The sequence below is a fragment of the Acanthochromis polyacanthus genome, chromosome 14 (assembly GCF_021347895.1).
Source record: "Acanthochromis polyacanthus isolate Apoly-LR-REF ecotype Palm Island chromosome 14, KAUST_Apoly_ChrSc, whole genome shotgun sequence".
Classification (NCBI taxonomy): domain Eukaryota; kingdom Metazoa; phylum Chordata; class Actinopteri; family Pomacentridae; genus Acanthochromis; species Acanthochromis polyacanthus.
Window position 1 is genome coordinate 21,779,985 of NC_067126.1, and position 22,312 is coordinate 21,802,296.

General features: G+C 40.5%; 3 protein-coding genes across 4 annotated transcripts; 1 reads left to right on the forward strand and 2 right to left on the reverse strand.

The window, feature by feature from the left end:
• The first annotated feature begins 1,741 nt into the window (after window positions 1-1,741).
• gjc4b (gap junction protein gamma 4b) lies at window positions 1,742-10,783 on the forward strand. Of its 2 annotated transcripts, XM_051959199.1 has the most exons (4): window positions 1,742-2,047; window positions 2,844-5,826; window positions 8,106-9,285; window positions 9,388-10,783. In XM_051959199.1, the coding sequence occupies exons 3-4, from the start codon at window positions 8,136-8,138 to the stop codon at window positions 9,399-9,401; spliced, it is 1,164 nt and encodes a 387-aa protein (XP_051815159.1). In that variant the 5' UTR covers window positions 1,742-2,047; window positions 2,844-5,826; window positions 8,106-8,135; the 3' UTR covers window positions 9,402-10,783. The 2 variants fall into 2 exon arrangements, with proteins under 2 accessions (XP_051815159.1, XP_022076908.1); XM_022221216.2 differs by lacking the exon at window positions 2,844-5,826 and having other exon boundaries at window positions 1,746-2,047.
• A 1,805-nt stretch (window positions 10,784-12,588) lies between these two features.
• LOC110970898 (lactase/phlorizin hydrolase-like) lies at window positions 12,589-16,269 on the reverse strand. Its single transcript, XM_051959427.1, is given in 6 exon segments — window positions 12,589-12,603; window positions 14,467-14,669; window positions 15,516-15,714; window positions 15,799-16,028; window positions 16,031-16,088; window positions 16,210-16,269. Coding segments are annotated over 6 exon segments (765 nt in total).
• A 188-nt stretch (window positions 16,270-16,457) lies between these two features.
• On the reverse strand, window positions 16,458-19,259 carry LOC127537272 (lactase/phlorizin hydrolase-like). Its single transcript, XM_051959428.1, has 4 exons — window positions 19,251-19,259; window positions 16,795-17,771; window positions 16,618-16,744; window positions 16,458-16,478 (listed from the first exon to the last, which is right to left on the reverse strand). The coding sequence occupies exons 1-4, from the start codon at window positions 19,257-19,259 to the stop codon at window positions 16,458-16,460; spliced, it is 1,134 nt and encodes a 377-aa protein (XP_051815388.1).
• Between the last annotated feature and the right edge of the window lie 3,053 nt (window positions 19,260-22,312).

The following is a 22,312-nucleotide window of genomic DNA, read 5'->3' on the forward strand; positions in this document are numbered from 1 at the left end:
GACTTTCATAGTAGAACTTGCACAAACATTCAGGCACAAAACCAGTTCTAGGCTGACTCTTTCAGGAAAAGTGTGCATTTGTGTGTCGCAGGAAAGCAAACATCATAAGGGGATGATTCACAGTGGGTCAGGTTCTGAAGCAAACAAGAGGGCAACTGTTGAGCCAAGCCCTCTCTCTTCTTTTTCTGAATATGATATTGCAACATCACATTTGTGGAGCTTTTTTTGTGGGAAAAGATCAAAGAGGCATTGAGAAGTACAGAGTAAGAACAGTGGCAGAGATATGGTGTAAGAACCATGTCCACATCAGTGTGGATGAATCATAAACTGCTCTTTATGTTTTTAAAAAACTGTGCCCACAGTGGAACACCAGAGGAATGTTAAACCTCCTCTATTGTGTAATCACAGGGCAATTGAGCAAGCAGCTTTTCGCCAGATTGTGAGCCATAAATCAGCATCCACACTAAGATCAGTGTTCCTAGCAGCATTTCAGCGCTGATTATCTGATTTGAAATCCATCTACACAGAAGGGTGTTTCTTAAAAAAGGCCTGTTTTTTTCATCAGTGTATGCTCGGCATGGATGGAAGACTGCAAAAAAAAAAAAAACATGTTTGAGGAGCCACGAGGCTGGGCTGCTCAGTCTTCACATTATCTTTCTCTGTCATTTGGACTGTGGTTTACCAGTGCCCCCCACATTACACCCTATGAATAAAAGCATGCTTGTGGCTCACAATAGAGCCTCGGCAGCACCCTGAGAAGGGGGAAGGGCAATGCATTCCTCCACTGACCCCCTGTTTGCAGCAGATATTAAACAATAACTGCTGCTCTTTGTGTGTGCTGTCACCAGAAAAAAGCCGGTTATCAAAAAAGATGCGACGAAGCGGCCTTTGGTGGTGCATTAGCAACAAGCAATTTGTAAAAGCAGAGAGCTTTGCGTGGGCTTGTCTGTGCAGAGAGGCAGGGAAGGGAGTGATGATGATGACTGGCATTTCAGGAGATCCGGGGAGAACAATGTGATCATTCAACGTGAGCGACTACCTCAGGAGACTGATGGAGACTGGATGCCTCCAATATTTAATCTGGGTGGACTGCACGTACCTCATTTAAATCGCTGCTCTGCAAAAGGTGCAGCGTCAGCTGGCTGGAAATTCAGCTGCTTAAAGGAAATATCACCTATGATTTAGCACAAGACCACAGTGCAGATGCCACATCTCCCCCATGAATAAGAATCCGCATAGTGCTGAGCTTAGATAACCGACTCTGTTCACTTTGTGATTCATGATGTGAGGTAAAAATCCTGCCTTCATTCTTCTTTGACTGGACATTACTCACTGTAGGGTCAAAGAAATGTTTAGGGGGGTCAGGAAACCAAAGAAAGTGTGACACAGAGGAAGGGACCTCGTGGTAGCAACAACTTCCGAACATCTGCAGCAACAGGAAGAGGATAATCTACCATCATCAGGCTGGAACATCAGGTTGCTGCTATCTTCACCTGAAGCTCTGAACAATGGGGGTGGATGCAGATAACACACTGCAGGTTCTAACATGAAGCACCCTCACTGGAATTGTATGTTTGTTCTGCTGGTAAATTAAAAAAAAAACAAAACTAGGCATATTGTCTGTGGGTTTTTTCCATTGAAAACAAGATATCCTGTTATTTAATGCTTTGTGAGTGCTTCCCCTGGCACAGATCTCAGTGAGTCCTCTCTGGATCTGGAGTCCAGGCTTGAAGTTAGAAAGCGACTGAAGCAAAGATTGCATCAGGAATGCTGGCAGGCGATCGTTTTCTTCCACTCCGCGCAGACAGGGGGTGGGGTGCCCGGCTGAAACTGGGAGGAGAAAAGGAGGGGGGGATTTGGGAATATTCTTTGTCCTCACCCAGCAGTGCAACACACAACTGTAGAAGGACGCAGGCTCCTCGCAAGGAAAGAACAAAACCTGGATGACTTGATAATACCGCGGGAGTTCTTTCTACCAAGACAGAAGACGAAGGAACAGCTCTCGATTTAGACAACTTTGATGAGACGGAGGAGCTGAAATCTGAAGGTAAAAAGATCCACACAAACAGAGCGGCGGCGCAGAGACGCGGCAACATCACGTATTTTTTTCGGTTTATCGAAAAAAAGGGGCTTTTGCTTTAGTTTTATCTCTAACTTTTTGAACAGGGAGTTGCTTTCGTAAGCTCTGAGTTTAATTTCAGCGTCTTATTAACTCGTGCTTAAAGAACCAGCGGGTTTAAACGCATCGTTTAAGCGCTAACTTTGGTTTACGCGCAGAGGCTGGCTGGCAGCGCGAAATAAAACGCACCAATCGGTCCTATTATTTGGAACTATCAACAGTTTGGAACACATTTAGGTAAAAATGTTGCCATTCGCACCACATGTGATGATAATTGCACTGATATGGAGAATATTTAGCTGAATTAAACGTTGTTTTTTTTTTTTTTTGCAGTATATCGGGTGGATTAGGTGATGGGGTGACGCGCAAGGATTGTTTTTCGCGTTTAAGTTGCGCACAAGCCCGCGCGTAAAGCTTTGAATTCTGAATTTTGGGATATTTATAGGTTAAAGTTTCTGCACACACTTTGTCCGAACAATATGGCGCAACCTTTAGCGTCATTAAGCATCGGTAAAACGTTGCGGGAGCATGTGGAGCACCGTGCTAACGTCGTGGCCCGTTAGCCACGAGGATCGTTTTTACCCCCTCCCAAAGAGGATTCCTTTTAATTTCACAGACAGTTTATTTCATCAGAACGGGATGATTTATCACCGTGCATTTCTTTATTCTCCTTCTTTTGGAGTTCCTGTTACTGTCGTTAGATGAGTTGTCTTTTCCCCACCAGGAGTCACTCCTCAGCTTGACTCATCCTCCGCTTATTTTCCGGGGCTTCTCCCTGCTCGGGCCCGGCGCCTGCGGGGCTTTCGGGATACAGGAGGGTCAAATGGATGTGGCCTCCCAGATGTTGGAGCCACAAAAGCCTCTCTGTTCTGTCAGCAATCGGCCTGTGTGCAAGTTCTGCTGCTTGGAAACAGACTGTTTGGTGTCAAGTGCCGCAGATGGAGGACTGATACTCACATGTGGTGTTAGGAAAGGAGAAATACACGTGTTTATTGCAGGATTGATTAAAGAATCTCTGATAAATTGTTTAAAATGCTTTGTTGGCTGTGACAGAGTCAGAAAGTGAGATCAAGCAGTGTCTTTTTGATTTATTTTTTTGGCAAATCACTGCAGAAGCACATTTTCGGTCTTATTTCCTTAGGCAAGATTGTCATGAGGTGCCACATGCAGTATAATCAACTTTTAAAAAAATGAAACTGTCTATGGATTAAAAATTGCTAAATGTATCTAACTGTTGCTGAAGCTCATAAGATAATCACAGCTAAGATGCCAACCCAGTTGAGACATCACATTATGTCCATCCAGCCTTTTGTTTGTTGGCTGAAGGTTCTGGCTCCATCCTACATTGTTCAACAGCTTGCACAACTTGTTTCCCAAAAAAGAGACTTTATCCCTGCATTCCTTAAGAGTCTGTACAAGAGCTTCAACCTAATCCTCAGTTAAACCTAAGTCAAACGTACTTTGATGAAAAAAAAAGTTATTTACATATTTAAAAAAAACAGATGCCAATAATACGAAATCTATGAGTTGCTGCAAAATCAGTGTAAATGTTTTCTAGTTGTTCAGAAATAGTTGCTTTTATGTGGTTGAACTGAGAGTTTTTGCCCAGTTAAGATACCTGTATGGAAAAAACTACTCAAAGGAAATAGTTCTGCAAGAAGAAAAATACTAGATACTGAATTGAACTCCCGTTTTTGGTGCACACGTGTCGTATTGTATCACCATTCACTGTGGGTTCATTGTTAGGTAAATTAGAAGCAAAATTTTGGAATACTGGGCTCATCAGAAGGTGGCAGCAAAGGCTACGTCTGGCATGGCTGTTATTGAACAGAAGAAGCTAGAAGCAAAACCAGTTGTTTGCCAACTGCTAAGAAAATTTGGGAAAGTGGTAATTATCATTTCATGTCAGCTGGTATTTGCCATGTTTCCTGCTGGCAAAGACAGCGAATATGCAGAAATAGTTTTTTCACTGTTGAAAAGTGTGTTTCCGTCTCTCATTATGCACATTAAGTTTTTATTTTGATCAAAAAACGTCTAAAGTAAGACTTTTTTTTTTTTTTTGCAAATGTAGAAAAGTAATTTATGGAACACAGCTGTGGACAGTATTTGCATCATGAGTCTTGCATTTAGATGCACTTTGAGGATCAATTTTAACCAGATTCAAAGGATTCTTGCCAAAAATGCTTGTTAGAATAAAAAGAAAAAGTCCATACTTTGCTAGAATCAGATGTACACTACAGTTTGAGGTCACTTAGAAATGTCCTTATTTTTGAAAGAAAATCTTTTTTTTTTTCAGTGAAGTTAACATTAAATTAATCAGAAATGCAGTCTAGACGTTATGAATATGGTAAATGACTATTCTAGCTGCAAACGGCTGATTTATAATGGAATATCTACATAGGGGTACAGAGGAACATTTCCAGCAACCATCACTCCTGTGTTCTAATGCTACATTGTGTTAGCTAATGGTGTTGAAAGGCTAATTGATGATTAGAAAACCCTTGTGCAATTATGTTAGCACATGAATGAAAGTGTGGCTTTTCATGGAAAACATGAAATTGCCTGTGTGACCCCAAACTTTTGAACGGTAGTATACCAGTACAGCTGAAGTATCCACACTGTGTTGCCCTCTAGTGTCCTCAACTGACTAACTTACAAAATTTGAGCAGGCAATCGGAAAAAGCTGAAATATACATTTATTTTCATTATATGAAGACGCAAAAAGTAGAAAACACTGCACTTCAGATCAGATACTGTCGCAAGAATACTGAATATGAGCACCAGGTCCAAACACAGTGTCATTCTTTAAATCTTACACTCGACTATGGAGAGCAGCTGAACAGAACGGCTATGAGTTTCCAAATTCAGCAAGTTTTGGATTGTTATCTCATGTACTTCCTCTTTCTGCTGTTTCTATCTTAACAGTTGGCCACAGACTCACACTTGCACGTGAGTCAGTGGTGTTCCTTGAACTCAAGTGGCAACTCTGACGACAGCTTGGTGCAGTTTCTAACCGTTAACCTAGATTACAAGCAGCTGAGCGTGCCGTCGACTTCTGCTCCTTCTCTATCTCTGGCATCCTGACACCAGTGGTGTCATCCGGAAACCATTGCAGCTTTAGTGTGCCTAAGAGAGAGCTTTATTGGAGTTCATAAAGCAAACTGTTTGCCATAAATTTGTCTCCTTATACACTACAATTCAAAATTTTGGGGTCACTTAAAAATATCCTGATTTTTTTTTTGAAAGAAAAGCATTTTTTTTCCAATTAAGATAATATTAAATTAATAATAAATACAGTCTGGCCATTGTGAATCTTTTAAATGACTATTCTAGCTGGAAACAGCAGATTTTTAATGGAATATACAGAGTACAGAGGAACATTTCCAGCAACCAGCACTCCTGTGTTCTAATGCTACATTGTGTTAGCTAATGGTGTTGAAAGACTAACTGCTGATTAGAAACACCTTTGTGCAGTTATGTTAGCACATGAATAAAAGTGTGAGTTTTCATGGAAAACATGAAATTGCCTGTGTGACCCCAGACTTTTGAACGGCAGCGTACACAATCACACCACATGCCTCCACTTATCTTTGTGTGGAAACCTGGCAGTCAAGAGCTGTCACTCATGTTTAACTGTTTTCATGCAGGATGCAAGTGTCAACACTGCAGAAAGCCACAGATGAAGGATAATGACAGCGGTAGTCCATGTGAGCAATAAACAGAAAAACAACATAAAAGCAGTGAGCAAACAGCAGTTGTGAAGAGGCGGTTTGTGGAGAGACATGGTGAAATTAGCTTCACTGCATTACTGGGAGAGACAGCAGATCAACAGGACGGGAGAGCTTGTTGTGCTTGTTGTTGTCTCTGTTCTTTGTAGGTTTTATGCGGGTTACAAGCAGAATGGGAACTCTTAATCATCAAAGAAAGGAAAAAAATGTTCTGTTCATAGAGCAGCCATGAAGAGAAGTTTCTTTTTTGGAAAATTGAAGCTGGTCACTCACCAGTTTAGTTTTTTTTCAGACCACATGGGAGTCGCCCAGTACAGATGACCTTTTAAGAAGCTCTCCTGGGTCACCGGGAGGAGTAATGGATCCTGTTTAAAAGCTTCTCTCTTTGTGGTACAACGTTATGTGATCGCTGAGCTGCACTTTGTCGCTTTTCTTGTATTTGGTTTGCAGTAGAAGTAAACTTTCCAGATGGAAATTTCCATTGCAACTCAGCATGCCATCGAATTGGTAGATATATCTGATCAGTAGTTACTTAGGATAATGCAGATGTTCCACAAAATGTATGAAATGGCCCTACTAGGCCAGTTTTGATTGCACACACCTGGAGTATTTCTTTGTGGATTCATTCAGCACTTTAACCTGGGACAGGCTGAATAATGTGAGGCTTTCATGTCCAGCACCTCCCCTGCCCTGTGTTTGCACTGGCACTACAGAGCACAACACTGTGTCACTTTGTGTCTTGAGCTCAAGTTACAATCAGGTTTTGTAACTATAATAAAGTATTTGGACTGTCTGTGCGGTGCTACTGCTCCCAGATAGTAAGACGGTGCTGTTACTTGGTTTCGTTTTTATTTACATGAAAACTTGTTGAAGCACGCAGACTTGTTGAACTGCTTTAATCACATTTAACATGATTTGATTTTCAATATTGTTGACAGTTGATTTTTAAAATGACTGGTGCGTACCACTATTGCTGATTCACTCAGTTTTAGCAAAGAATTGACTTTAACACTTGGTGGCTAAGTTGTCACAGAGCGGGCCTTGTTTATTCAACAGCTAAATGTGACACAGTATAACTTTGCAAAACGGTATCATCTGTTCTACGTTAAAAACAAAACTATTGTTGCTAACCTACTTGGTAAAAGCGTGGCAGTGTGGTTTATAATTGTGTGTAATTACTCAGCAGAAGTTGCTTGTGAGGTTGGCCCCAGATGGTGTGAAACCGCAGGGCCTCTTGATTGCTGCTTCAATGCTTTTAGATCCCAGTCAGATTATTAAACCTCAACTTCCAGCAACTAAATGAGGACTTCCCTGCGTGTAAAATGTGGAGTGGAGACTAGATTGGGCTTGACTGTGCCGATTTGGATGGGTATTTACTGCAACTTTCACGCATTTAGCTGTGATTTCTAATAAACCCGAGGGCGTTGCCTCTGTAAACCAGATCATCCTGTATATTCTGTATGTTAATAAATGCCTCAGGCTGACTGCTTAGAACTTTACTCCACAAGCTGGACATGTCGGCGTCGTTGAAGTTGTACAATTTGTTGATGGTATCTATTCGGATTAGTTCAGAGTTCCCTGTCTGAGCATGTCCTCCTGGCAGCAGCAGAGGGTGGATTGTGGATGTGTGATGGTAGTGATGCAGTAGCTCCACCTTGTGGCTGTCTGGTGCACTAATTCACAGGAGATGAGTATTTTTAAGTGGTTTCATATACAACAACAAATCAATACAATTATTTTTTGGTTTTCAGAACAGAGTTATCAGTGACTCGTATCCTTTCACATACGTTTTGCAGTTAGTTGTTTTCAATAACTTATGCTCATCTTTAACGACCTGTTTCTAATTAGGACCGGCAGAACACAAATAAATATGGACAAAGTGATATTCTCACGTTGATATATATTAAGTAAAAAAAAGCAATTCAGCTTTGAGGTGACCTGAGCAGCAGTAAGATGCTGTAAATAATTAGGTCAATGAAACTGTCTGCAGTGTAACAGTACCTGCAGATGCATGGAGGTCAGCCAGGGTGAAGGTTTATCACACATCCTAGAAAACCTGCATTAAAGCCGCAGGGAGAGTAGCACACTTCAGTTATCAAGACTGTTTCTGAGCCAGAGAGGGAGCACACCTGGTCTGTTTATGCTACTCAACTTTGTGTTTCCATTGTGTGCTTTCATGGCGGGTTGCATCATATCATTTAACTGAAACTGTTTTCTTATTTCTGAGCGCACATTTCTTTCTCTCGTATTCTGCCCAGGTTTGAGAGCTTCCCTGTCCCGCAAGCAAAATGAGCTGGAGCTTCCTGACACGTCTGCTGGATGAGATTTCCAATCACTCCACCTTTGTGGGCAAAATTTGGCTCACCCTCCTCATTGTCTTTCGGATTGTGCTGACAGCAGTCGGAGGGGAGTCGATCTACTATGATGAACAGAGTAAATTTGTGTGCAACACACAGCAACCTGGCTGTGAGAATGTGTGCTACGATGCGTTTGCGCCGTTATCGCATGTCCGCTTCTGGGTGTTCCAGGTGATCATGATCACCACCCCCACCATCATGTACCTTGGGTTTGCTATGCACAAGATCGCCCGCATGGAGGATGATGATTACAGGCCCCGGGGCAGGAAAAGGATGCCAATTGTGAGCCGTGGTGCCAACCGCGACTACGAAGAAGCCGAGGATAACGGGGAGGAAGATCCCATGATCCAGGAAGAAATAGAGCCAGAAAAAGAAAAGGAAGTCGTGGAAAAGCCCAGCAAAAAGCATGATGGACGCCGTCGCATCAAGAGAGATGGCCTGATGAAGGTTTATGTATTCCAGCTGCTATCGCGTGCCATCTTTGAGGTCTCGTTCCTGTTTGGACAGTACATCCTTTATGGACTGGAGGTGCAACCGTCATATGTATGCACACGGTCTCCTTGCCCACACACAGTGGATTGTTTCGTCTCACGTCCGACAGAGAAAACTATCTTCCTGCTCATCATGTATGCCGTCAGCGCCTTGTGTCTACTCTTTACCTTGTTGGAGATCCTTCACCTTGGCATCAGTGGTATTCGTGACTGCTTTTGCACACCGCGACCTCGGCCTCCCACCCCCCGTCACCCAGCCCTGGCCAGCCAGAGGTCCTCCATCTGCCGCCAGCCCTCCGCTCCTCCTCCAGGTTACCACACGGCTCTGAAGAAGGACCCCTCAGGAAAACTGGGCTTCAGGGATAACCTGGGAGACTCCGGTCGCGAGTCGTTTGGAGATGAAGCGTCGTCACGGGAGCTGGAGAGGCTGCGCAGGCACCTAAAACTGGCCCAGCAGCATCTGGATATGGCGTACCAGAACGAAGAAAGCAGCCCGTCACGCAGCAGCAGCCCGGAGTCCAACGGCACGGCAGTGGAGCAGAACAGACTAAACTTTGCCCAGGAGAAGCAGAGCAGTACCTGCGAGAAAGGTGAGGCTTTTACCTGTGCATCCTGTCATGACTACTGTTGCTCTGACTGTTGCTGTAATCAAAGCAAAATGCTTTGCTAACCCCGACAAAATGTCTTCCCAGGTCTCCGCGCGTAGGTTCTCGTCAGCTGATCAGCTCACAGGAGGAGCAATGAGAGGACAGAAGGGAATGGAACAGGGAGCGTGTATGTGTGAGTGTGACATTGTGATTATGCTTGAGGTGGATGAAGTCAGCCCAAGCCTTCCAGTGTTATGGCCAGCTGTGGTCCAGCATCAAGTCAAAGGAGTCTCAACTCAGCAATTCTGAGACACCAGCCTGTCTGAAGATCCAAAGTGCTAACAAACTGCCATCGTGCAACAAGAACGGTTAAGGTTAACGTGTACTTCTCCCTCAGGGCAGCTACTTTTTTTATATATATTTTTATTATGAGACTTAGAATTATTAGTCATTTTATGTCCTTTGTTGAAAGTTCAGTGAGAGAATCTCAAGTTTGCCTTAGACCTAAACTGGAACTCCATTTTATGGCATTTTGTTAAGGTAAGGTCAAGCCAGTTGTGCAAAAGGAAAAAAAAGTTTAAACTGTAAGAATTTTGTACTTTGTGAGGAGTGAGTGTTTGTAGATGCAAACATAAGCTTAGTGGACAAGGCACCACACAAAAAGGAAAGGTACTGGAGTTATTGTCATGCTGGTGAAGACTTTGCGAGGTGTCAATTTTCATACAAAGATTTCTTTTCTTCTTCTTTTTTTTTTGACAATGTTGGCACTGCACCAGTCAACATTCCCAAGTCTGGTGCCTGGATGGTAACTGGAACACACTTGGGGTGCCTTTGTCCAAAGGAACAAACAAACCTGGGTAATGCTTGAAACACATGTATCTCTTGATATTGTCTTGTATTGTTTTAAACATTTGATACTGTTCTTTATTTTGTTAGTTTTAAGTATTGTGGTTTTGGCGAAAGGCCCTTGTCACTGTGGCAAAGACCTTTTTTTTTTTTTTTTTAATTAAGTTTTAAAAGAATACCGTTCACTACTGTCTTACCTTTCTGAACCAGATTTTGTCAGTGGACTGGTGTGTTCCTTAAAAAAAAATACAATCTGAGCTCAATTACATTTTAATCATCACATTCTTTTGTCAATCTAGCTTACTATGTTAGATGCAAGTCTTTTTTTTTCAAGAAGACCCACATTTAATTGTTTCTGTTTAAGTAAGGGATAGTACTGTATGTCATATTCTGTATCTGAAAGTGCAGATTTTTGATTATCACTGTTCCATAATCTAAATGACAGTTTTAAACAGATGTAAGTATTTCAATGTGAATTCAATGCCTTGAACGGGCTCTAATAAGATGCCATCTTTTGTATTCTGAATCATACCCACAGTGCCAACTCAAATATTGTCATCTCAAGTTATTTTTGACCAATACTTTTTGTACTTTTTATACTTTTTGTATTGATAGTACTTCGTGGTTAGTTTTTGAAATAAATTTTTACAACAAATGCCGTGTTTTCAATTGGTCTGTGTCTGGTTTTATAACAAAGATTCTGTTATCAGGGAGAACGTCAGCCAGTTGCTAATATAAGATGATTTCTGGCTTTGGTGAACACTAAACTGTGGAAGTCCTTACTCAGATTTCTAACAAACTATTATAAATACTGTCGTATTTTGCAAGCCCTTTAAAGAGGTCGTTGCTGTGTCCAAGTTCAACCTAAATTTCTCAGGAAAATCTACTCCAGAAAAATGCGAGTTAAACCTGATGTGATTTGGATGACGACGAATAATGTTGTATTTAAAGTTAACTTTAAAGGTGCAGTCAGCTATGCTGGAGGTCATGAGGAGACATTCTGAATTTGATGGAGAGTATTAGATTGGTTTCCACTTCCCACCTTTTGACGTGGAAAGTTGTTAAGCTGTTAGGTTCCGACTTTGTAGTTCAGCTCCTGCTAACGCTGACTTCGTGAGGAGAGAACCGGAAAACACTGACAAATATGCACAATAACATAAGTAACCATTTATATCATTAAAGACATCCTTTAAGTGTTTATTTAACCACATTAGTATACATATGGTGTTTGTTACATCCTGTTTGGATAAGACAATGCATGAATTAAATAAGCAGTCATCACCACAGCTGAGTATATTCACTTGAACAATGCAGTGTGCTGACAACGGTCTCAAAAGCATATTCAGACTCCTGGGGCTTCGTAGAGTATGTTTCTTCTTTTTTTCTAACATAGACATGCACTAGATTCACTGTACTCCTACAGTGACCTCTAGTGACATTGGATGATTTCTACAGATCACAGCAACAGCATTTACAACGAACTGCAGCTGCAGTTTCAACAGGAGTCTCTCAGGATGTAGCAAGATAGTTCAAGAGACCACAGGTTTAAATCCATCTTTATAAGAATTGATTCCCAACCCAGAGAAACTGGTTATAACAAAAAATACAAAGTATTGTTAAATAATAAAACAAATGTCCCAATCCAATATAGCATGCATGGAACAAAATGTTTTTTTTCACAATATAATACAGATAGTACCAATAGAATCCTTAAAGAAAGTATTTTTACACCACAATGGACTTAATTTCTTGTGCTTTCAAGAAGAAGCAGTACTAATAAGCAGATCTTGAGGATTTACAGTGGTTCTAATTGCATAATACGACAACAGTCATGAATCAAATAGAATGGATCATGTTGTGTGTTTTTTTTCAGCCAAAGCTGAGTTTCAAGAACAACAGTAATACACAGCAATAGTCAGAAGAAAAGTCAAATGTATCAGTTGAATGTATTATTTCATTTAGGATTTAAACTTTTGAAGTATTCCTGCTGAAGACTTCCACTACATGTCTGTTTTGATGCTGTGAACGTTAACAGCATCAGCATTTCCTTGGACTTTTTTTCCTCCTAAATAAGCAAAATGAAAATGAACAAAGGATTCCGAACAATGCAACAATCAGTAGAGCAAACGTGATGTTAAGTCCAGTCTCAGCATCACTGACAGAGAGCTTCATTCCCAGGAACTTCACAGGCTTGTCAGTTTCCGGTTGAGTTGGTTCTGCAGAGAAAGCACATAAGTACCAAAGCTGTCTTATTATTTTGGAACAGTTTGCTGACAGTAACAGTAACTGTAAACTTAGACTTGATCTTTTTTTTTTTTTTTTTTTACTACATTGCATGGTTAGACATTTGGGAAAATACAGTTATTCACTTTCTTGCCACAATTAGATAAGGAATGTGAATAGGAGTGTATATGAAACTATAGCATGCGACAGTTAGCTCGAGACTCGAGACAAAACAGTTTAGCTGGTTCTTTGCTTAAACAAAGAACCAGGTAAACTGTTAGAGCTACTTTGAGCTGTTTTTGTTTTTTTTCATTTGTGCATTTGAATTTAACAGTTCATTAATCAAAACAGGCATGTCAACAACTCTGTGTCAGTTTACCTTCAGGTAAGCAGTCATTGGGTCCTAAAGCAGGGTCAGGGAATCCATTGCAGCTTATGATAGTGGAGTAGAGTTTTACAGAGTTCTTTGCCACTCGAGGAAGTTTTGGGTCTGACTGATTGACGTAGAAAGGCCAAATCTCTCAGAAAAGCCAGTAGCCCACTCCAGGTTGTCCATCAGTGACCAAGCTGTGTAGCCTCGGACATCAACACCATCTAGCAAGTAAGCTTAATAGAGAAAACAGCACCTTTAGGATGGACACACTGTTGTGCATTAAATCTAATTTCTTGGTCTAACAAACAATAAACATTTTACTGCACTTTTCGTCTTTCTCTCTGCCCTGCATGGTATTGAATATATTCCATGAAAGTACGGTATTTGGATACCTTTCAACACCTGGTTGATGTATTTTTCATAGTAGTAGCTCCTGTGAATATCATTCAGGTCAACAGGCCCTCGCTCTGAGACACCATTCTCAGTGATGATAATCGGTGGATTTCCGTACTCCTCCTTAATGAAGTTCAGTATTTTGCGGAATCCAAAGGGTGAGATTTTCAGCCAGGATGAACCTGAATCCAAGTAGGTACGATCGGCAATTGTCCCTGCACCTCTGTGAAGATCAAATATGTTAGATTTTAAATTTCAAATCAAGTACACAATAAAGACATTCATATACATTTAATTGTGCTGGATATATTGGATTGTTTCAGTAGCTCGAAAACAAAATTAGGCATTTCTTTTTCTTTGGCTGGCACTTGCTTACCTGTCAGCATCATAGTGCTGAAGGTTTCCATATTCCACAGGGAAAGCAAGGACAGTGGTGTAATGGTTGAACCCAAAATAATCATAGGTGCCTTTAATTCTCTGAATTTCCTCTGGAGTAAACTCAGGCAGCCTAGAGAGATTGAAAAGAAACTTGTAATGTGAAATATATTTTATACTATGTGCCAAAACAAACAATACATATTAGAGATCACATGTACTCCTCAGACTATTTTATAGGCAACTATGGAGTAGAGACTAGCTTAGAAAACCATATAGAGCCTATAAAAAATATTAACCCAGCTTTGGAAGTTTTCAGTTTTCATTGCTTTTACACATTGAATCATGGTCAATTTAATTACATTTTTTTCTACAAGAATTTGCAAAAAAATAAACACTTTTTCTTTTCTAAATGAAAACAAATTTATACAAAATATCCATCTTTCCATCCATCTGTTATCTATACACCACTTAATCCTCATCAGGGTCACGGAGTGGTAATTGCAGTTACAGATGCATCTACAAAATACTGACTTAAAGGGGGTGAATACTGATGCAATCACTTACTTTTTTTTCAATCAGATGACAACATTTTGTAAAAATGTTTTCACACGGACATGAAAGATTACATTTTTTGCTGAAAATTTTTGTCAGAGTCAAATGGTTCAAAGTTGAAAAGCAATAAATAGGAAAACGGCCAAGAAGGGTGAATACTTTTTATAGGTATTGAAATAAGTTATTTTAAGTAATGCTATTTTTTTTAACTGTATGTTTAGTTTTTCTACTACCGAGATTTTGGCAGACCAGCAGCTAGGCTTCGCTCACGAATGATTGTCTTCATTGTGTCACTGTAGTCACCATTAAATATGGGATGGGCAAACCAGCCAATGTAGAACTGCACAAAGAAAGACAAAACAACTGTTGGAAACTACCACCACACACGTCTGTCTAAAATATGAAAGGGACTGGTGTACCTGCACCACACGTCTTGCAGCATCAATGTCCTCCTGCTTATAGGGATTTCTGGGTTCTGACCAGTCAGAGTTGATGGTGAGAGAGATAATTCCCTTCTGTTTGGCCCGGTACTTTTCATTGTAGAGGTGCCAGGCCTCAGCATGAGCTTTAAGCAGGTTGTGACCAACAATGTAGGGCAGAGTGCCTGGTCGGAAACTGATTCCTGCAAACACACAGTGAGTAAAAATAACATTTGCCACCTAAATGGTGTATGCTTTCTGTCATTGTGGTTTGGAAATATTACGATTTATTACAGATTGATATACAATTTACAGTTTAAGTTTCTTGAACAACCTATAATTTTGTGGCACTTATAGAACATTCCTAATACCAGTCCTAAAGTGTTCTGTTAATTCCACTTAAAATCTAAATTTAAACTAAACCCATAACCAGCTAGCCTAGCCGCGCTAGACAACCCACGGCAACAAATTTAATTCTCTGCCAGGGTGGGTCTAGTTACCCTCGGTAAGCCTCGAGGTTGGATGCTCCTAAAACTGGTCGACGAATCACCATGAAGTGTAGAGTCAGAAGGCGGGCATAACTAAGTGATGACAGAGGCGCAACGATTCTGACAGAAACAACCGGAAACAACTAGTCTAGCCGCGCTAGACAACCCACGGCAACGAATTTAATTCTCTGCCAGGGTCGACAATAAAAACGACAACAATCGTTGCGCTCCATTAGCACCGACTCTGAATAATCTTTCTGTTAACATGTCTGTAATATGCTTGAGCTTCACCCATTGACTATATAAATAAGGCTTCACTGAACTCCTCTGATTTCCGGCGCTCTAGGAACTACGTCAGCCTATTCGTTGCGCTGATTGGTTGTATACCTACCCAATTGCTGCAGAGTGATTTGAAAGACAACCTTTTAGCCCGCCTCCCTCCCTGTCGAGAGTTCCTAGACCCTTGTGTCTTCAGACCTGGGTCTAGAGCGGCTAGGCTAATAACCAGCCATAGTTTGGGTGATGTAGAGTATCAGATGCAAAACATTACTTCAAGCATACCTGGGGCAGCTACTCCATAGCCATGGCCTACATTGGCTATGTTGTATGGCTCATTAATGGTGATCCAAAATTTCACTTTGTGGCCAAGACGACTAAAGATGAGATCAGTGTAATCCTTGAATTTGGCAATAATAGTTTCATTCTCCCATCCACCAACATTCTGCAGGGCTTGTGGAAGATCCCAGTGGTACAGAGTAATCTGACAGAAAAAGAAAAAAAGTTTACTAAATAATTCACCAACCATCCATTGCAAATATTTTTGAGATACTTCAATTACACATACATGAGGCTGAATGTTTGCAGCAAGCAGTGCATCCACTAGTCTGTGGTAGTAGTTGAGTCCAGCCTCATTAATATGATTGGTGGTGCCATCAGGAAGCACTCTCGGCCACGAAATGGAGAAACGATAATGGGTCACCTTAAGTTGTTGTAACATAGCAACATCTTCTTCTACTTTATTGTAGCTGTCACAGGCTACATCTCCATTGTCATCATCAAAACTCTGAGAGGTGTGTGAGCAAACTTGTCCCAAATACTGAGACCTTTTCCATCTGACATCCAGCCCCCTTCAATCTGGAAATAAAAAAAACAACAAAAAACAAAAGCTATTTAAATAGATAAAACACAGATCAGAACTCGTGCAGTTACTTGATTCAGGGTCAATGAATAGGCTTAATCTAAACAGCTACAGCACCTGGTATGATGCCGTTGCAGTGCTCCAAAGGAAATCTTTTCGGAAATGTCCATAAAGCATCTTTTCATCATCTGGTGTGGGGAAACCATTATCCTTTATGACATTGTAGTAGAAATGAGCTGAATACTTTGGAGTTCTTGGCCGGTTTGTGTTACTGAAATCAACATGGTGCAGCCCAAATCCAACTTCGTACCCATTTAGCCATTCAAAAGAATCCATGAGCGATGTCGCTATGTACCCATTTACCCTCACGTCATCAAGTTCGTAGGCTGTTGTTGAAACAAACACATACAGGTGAAAGATTAAGACCAAACACTGTCATGACAATCATAAAATGTATCTTACAAAATCTGTAGATATCAGTGCACCTTTTAGAGCCTCATCAATATAGGTCTTGTAATAAAATACTCTGGCACTATCATCCCAAGTTGTGCTTGATTTCGTAGCCATTCCATTCTCAGCAATGTAAATCTGTGGATTTCCATACTCCTCCTTGATCCAGTTGAGGAGTCTTCTCAAGCCCCATGCCACAGCCCTCTGATTTTGATGTCTGTAGTTGGTGAATCACTTTCCTCTGTTTCTGACACGTCTTTGTCTTGTTCATATGAATAAGGGGAAAGCTGACCTGTAACATGACTTGATATCTTTGTTGTGTAATGATTTATACAGAACATGTCAGCAGTTCCCTTGATGTAGTTCTTTTCCTCTTCAGTAAAGGATGGGAGTCTTGACTCTGACAGATCTTGCAGATCACTTTTGTTTCCTACTTGCCACTTCATCGCATCAGGATAGTCGCCATTCTTGAAAATGGGATGTGCAAACCAACCCAGTTGGAACTGCAGTGCGCGGTCAGCAGCCCTCACTTCACGGGGAACATTGATATCTTTCGGTTCAATCCAATCTGCATTGAGGGCAATGGATACTAGACCTTCTTGGGATGCGCGATACTTGTCATCATATGTATGGTAAGCCTTGGCATGAGCTTTGATCAGGTTGTGTGCAACTATGTATGGTGCAGTTCCTGGATTCTTAATCTTTGGTGGGATCGTTCCAAGACCATATCCTAGCCATGCAATTGAGTGAGGCTGGTTGATGGTCATCCACAGTTTCACTCTGTCACCAAAGGTGACAAAGCAGAAGTCACAATAGTCATTGAAAATGTCAATCATGTCTACATTCTCCCAGCCACCACGGTCTTGCAAAGCTTGAGGGAGGTCCCAATGGTAAATTGTCACCATGGGAGTGATTTTATTTGCTAACAGGCCATTAATGAGTCTATTGTAATAGTCAACACCTTTCTGGTTCAGAGAGGAACGAGTACCATCAGGAAAGATCCTGGACCAGGACAAAGAGAATCTGTATGACTTCACCCTCAGAGCTCTCAGCATGTAGAGGTCTTCATCAAGTCTGTTGTAACTGTCACAGGCTACATCTCCATTTGGATCAGCAGGAATATTGCCGGGTGTCTGAGTGAATTCATCCCAGACACTGGGCCCCTTTCCATCAGCATTCCAGCCTCCTTCAATCTGGTAAGCTGAAGACGAAACTCCCCAACTGAAGTCCTGTGGAAACGTTCCATAGTGGTACAGTTTTCTCTGGAATTTTGACTGGTGTGAGAATTTCTCCCAGACAACCTTTGATTTAGATGGAACCTCTGATGGTGGTAAAGCTGGTGCATGGCGAGGCAGTTGCATCTTCACCCCTTCAAAAACATCAGCTTTCTTCAAAGCAAAACCGTTTTGCTCGATAACCTGTGAGTAGAAATATGCAGACTGCTTTGGGGTTCTCGGCCTGTCTGGACTTTCAAAGTCGACATAATGAAGACCAAATCTTTCACTGTAGCCTTGTTTTCCTTCAAATCCATCCATGAGTGACTGCACTGTGAACCGCTGAACATTCACTCCATCAGTGAGTATTGCTACAAATTGGGCACAAAACAGCACATTAAAGATGGAAGTTTATACCAACTATGTTTAATAAATGTTTTTGTATCAGAGAAATCTCGGACACTAACCTTTCAAGGCCTCATTGATGTAGCCCCTCATGTACTCGATTCTGCTGGTGTCATTGAAAGTGTCCCCACTGTACTCTGTTGGCATCCCATTCCCAGTTATGTAGATGGGCACATTGACAGCATTCAAGTACTCTTTGGAAATATAGTTTAGAAGCATTCTCAGTCCCGAAGGATTAGAAAAGATCCAGTCAGAAGCTGTGGAAGACCATGAAGGGTCCACGCTTTCCTGGAAGTCACCCACTCCCTGAGGACCAGGAGTGCAGCCACCATCACTGTCACTGACCAACCGGGACGTGTAGTGGTTCAGTCCAAAAAAGTCAGCAGTTCCAAGTATCCTCTGGCTCTCTGAGGGAGTAAAAACTGGAAGTGTTGCAGGCTCAGAGCCGGGACACTTATTTCTTTTCAGTTCAATCTGAGTTTTGAGTTGTGCAGGATAATCTCCATCTACAAATATAGGGTGTGCAAACCAACCCAGCATGAACTGCAGGTAGCGATCTGCAGCTGCTACGTCTTCAGGTCGAGCGGAGTCTTTGGGTTCAGCCCAGTCAGAGTTGAGTGCAATGCCCACTTTCCCTCCTTGTGTCTTCCTGTAATTGTCATTGTAGACATGCCAGGCTTCAGCATGGGACTTGAGCATATTGTGGGTGACCTGAAAAGGCAAAATATGGTCAATGGACCAGAACAACAATGAAAAAAAGTATTTATATATATGTATATATATATATACACATATATATATAAATATATACATATATAAATATAAATATATATATAAACATTTATATATATATATATATATATATATATATAGGGTGTGCAATATATCTATATATCTATATATATATATATATATATTTTTTTTTTTTTTAACAATTCTCCCAACTGATAAGAAGAAAGGTACATTTTGGTTAGTGTACCAGAGCAATAATGAAAAAAGTAATAATTTTGCCTATTATATATTATATTAGCAATTGTCTTACCTGATAGGAAGAAACCACATAGTCCTTTATACCAGGGGCATGCTCACCAGTACCATACCCAGCATGGCTCACCACCCAGGGACTACTGAATGTGTTCCAGGTCTTGACCCTGTCTCCAAACCTGGAGAAACAGAAGTCTGCATAGTCCTTGAAAGCTTCAATAATGGACGGGTTGGTCCATCCACCAGCATCTTGGAGTGCCTGGGGCAGATCCCAGTGATAGAGAGTGACAACAGGTTGTATGCCAGATTCAATGAGAGCATCAATCAGCTTGTCATAATAGAGAGCCCCTTTCTCTGATAGGCTGCCTCGGTGGCCTGAGGGGAAAATACGGGCCCAGGAGATGGAGAACTGGTAGGTGTTGACTTGAAGACCTCGCAGGATGTACACATCGTAATCTACCTTGTTATAACTGTCACATGCTAAGTCAGTGGTCTGATTTTGAAAGGCTTGATCTTCATGACCAAAACGGTCCCAAATGGTTTCTCCCTTCCCGCCTTCCAACCAGCCTCCTTCAACCTTGAAGGACTCCGTGGAGGTCGCCCACTGGAAACCAGAAGGGAAGGATTCCTTGAGGAAACTATCTCGTTCAGTTGTGGTCTGAGCCCCAAACGTACGCCAAACATTCTGATAAATGTTTTCAAATTCTGTCATCTTGGTGAAATCTGGAATATCTTGGCTATTAGAAAAGAGACACCCATGAGAGAACATTAAAAAAACATGAACAAAACATTTAAAGACATGTCAATCAATAACATAAACTTTTACCTGATGGGAAGATTCTGGATCTCTAGCTTTCCCAACATGTCCTCCATGTCACATCCCATAATATTCAGGCCATCATTTTTCAGGACTGTCATGTGTTCAAGACAGAGTTAGCAAGTGCTTTATGATTGACATTAATAAAATTTGGAGACATCCAGAAATACAGTCTTTAGAATTACACATTAGGTTCATATTTTTTGTATTTGCTAGTTTGTTTAAGAAAACTACCTCAACTAAAATCTCTAAAGTGTACACTTGAATCTTCATCCAACTTTTGACCTTTATTTATCACAGTGTAGTTAATAAGCAGTGACAACTGTTAATTTTTTTTAATGTTTTGACTGCTGGATAGATTCTAAAAACCAGGTCCTAAAGCTTTACTCCACAATGAGTGTGATTTTACTCTTTGTTTATACAACTTTACTGGCCCATAGCAATAACACCATTGCCATATGATAACACTCCCAAGAACTTTATGATTATGGTACTGTATAAGTTTACGATATTGCAGTTTACAACTTGATTTGAAAGCTTGACACTCCTTCATAATCTGGTCATTAAATACTCAGGACAGGTTAACAATGTGTTTGTCATTGTTCTGATGTTACTTAAGGTCTTTAGATACTTGAAATAATTAATATGGCCATGAAAATTCACATCAGATTTTGCTGTTTAAGCACAATAAACCACCAAGTTTCTTTATGACATCTGACATGTTTCACAACATTCATTGATATAACAACTACAGGTTGATATGCTCCGGTTACAACTGGTTTATCAGGCCCAAAATGTAGTCAATTTGATGAAAGAACTGAGAGGTGATGTCCTGCAGACACATTTTTACATATCAGACAGGGAAGATACCTGAAATAATAGTTCTTTATATATTTCAAAAAACTTTCCAGAGAATGTTCAGTACTGCATGTTCTTGGTATATGTTAAATATATCTGTAGTATGAACATAAATGAATAACTGTGTCATATTAAATGAGCCATAATGATATTTACCATGGAGGAAATCTCCAAGAAGCTGGTATTGACTGTCAGAGCAATCATGGACATCTATCTTGAATATCAAAATGGGCAAGTTCCCAGTGGAAACCTACAACATAATAACATGTGGCTGAAGAATATCAGCAATGTCAAATATGAAATGCAAAGTTACAAAAAAAAGGATGTGGTGATGTGTAGTGTACCTGTAAGTTCCTCAGCTCTTTTGCAAAGTTTGACGAGAAAGTACAGTTATATTCAATCTGCACTGACAAGAAGTCCATCTGTTCAAAATAGGAGATGTTGCACAACACAGTATGCCATTACATTCATGCCTGTTGTAGAAAAACAAAATGCTTGTACAATGAAACAAATAGGCATTTACTATTGAAATACATGTCTGTAACATTTTGCACAGTAATATACAACTGCTTATTGTAATGAAGTCAATGTGGAAATTGTCAATTTTTCAACATATTTGAACAAGCAAGAAAATTTCAAAGTCTTTCCACAACTGAACAACAAACAGCAAAAGCAAACCAAAAAAACTGATCAACAACGTGAACGAATAAGACCAACGCCCACATTTATTACACATTCAAATCCATAGATTTGGGTTCCAGATAACATGCCAATGATTAAAATCTCCTGACAGGTAGAACCTATCTTATTTAAACCTCTGAAATCTAACCTTTGCACTGAACAAAGCAAATTCAGCCCAAGAGCAAACCATTTGATGAAAAAAGATTTCTCCAAGAACCCCAACATTTTATTGCAGGATCTGCAGGTAAATCATCAACTGCAGTGCTGAAGGATACTATCAGAAAGAGATTGTATGAATTTGAACTGCATGGCAAGCATTCCAATAAGCATGCTAAAAAAAACATGAGACTTTAACCTCAGTTTTTCAGTAAACATACAGGTCAAAAGCAGACCTTTTGAAATACTGCAGGGTTGTTTCGCCGGACTTAACAGTAGATATGTTTGGTGTTATACTAAAAGGACAAGATTCCTAGACCAAATGTAAAACATGGTGGTGGAAATGCTCTGGTTTGGGGCTGCTTTGCTGCCTTGGGGACTGGGCAGCTTGCATTCATGAATTCAACTTTAGGTTTTATAGTTTTATAATATTGTGATGCCATTTGTCTAAAAGTTTAAGTTGTAACTTGGCATTTTAAAAATAGTTTTTAGCTCTTTAAGTTCTTATAGACATGTTTGGCCATGTATAGTTGTCATTTAAACAACAGGTACCATAAAAGGAATGAATTACTGGTATTAAGTGGAAGTTCCAACTGGAGTTTTGAAAGATTGAGTTATTTCTCATAAGGGCTTTTCCCCACAAGTTGACGCTCTT

What these genes read in the sequence shown, in the direction of transcription:
- gjc4b (XM_051959199.1), top strand. Translation starts at nt 8,136, where the DNA reads ATGAGCTGGAGCTTCCTGACACGTCTGCTGGATGAGATTTCCAATCAC.
- LOC127537272 (XM_051959428.1), bottom strand. An exon ending in TATGAACAAGACAAAGACGT is followed by an intron (nt 16,745 to 16,794) that starts GTCAGAAACAGA and finishes TCAAAATCAGAG; the next exon opens with GGCTGTGGCATGGGGCTTGA. An exon ending in CTTGGGATGATAGTGCCAGA is followed by an intron (nt 16,479 to 16,617) that starts GTATTTTATTAC and finishes TTTCAACAACAG; the next exon opens with CCTACGAACTTGATGACGTG.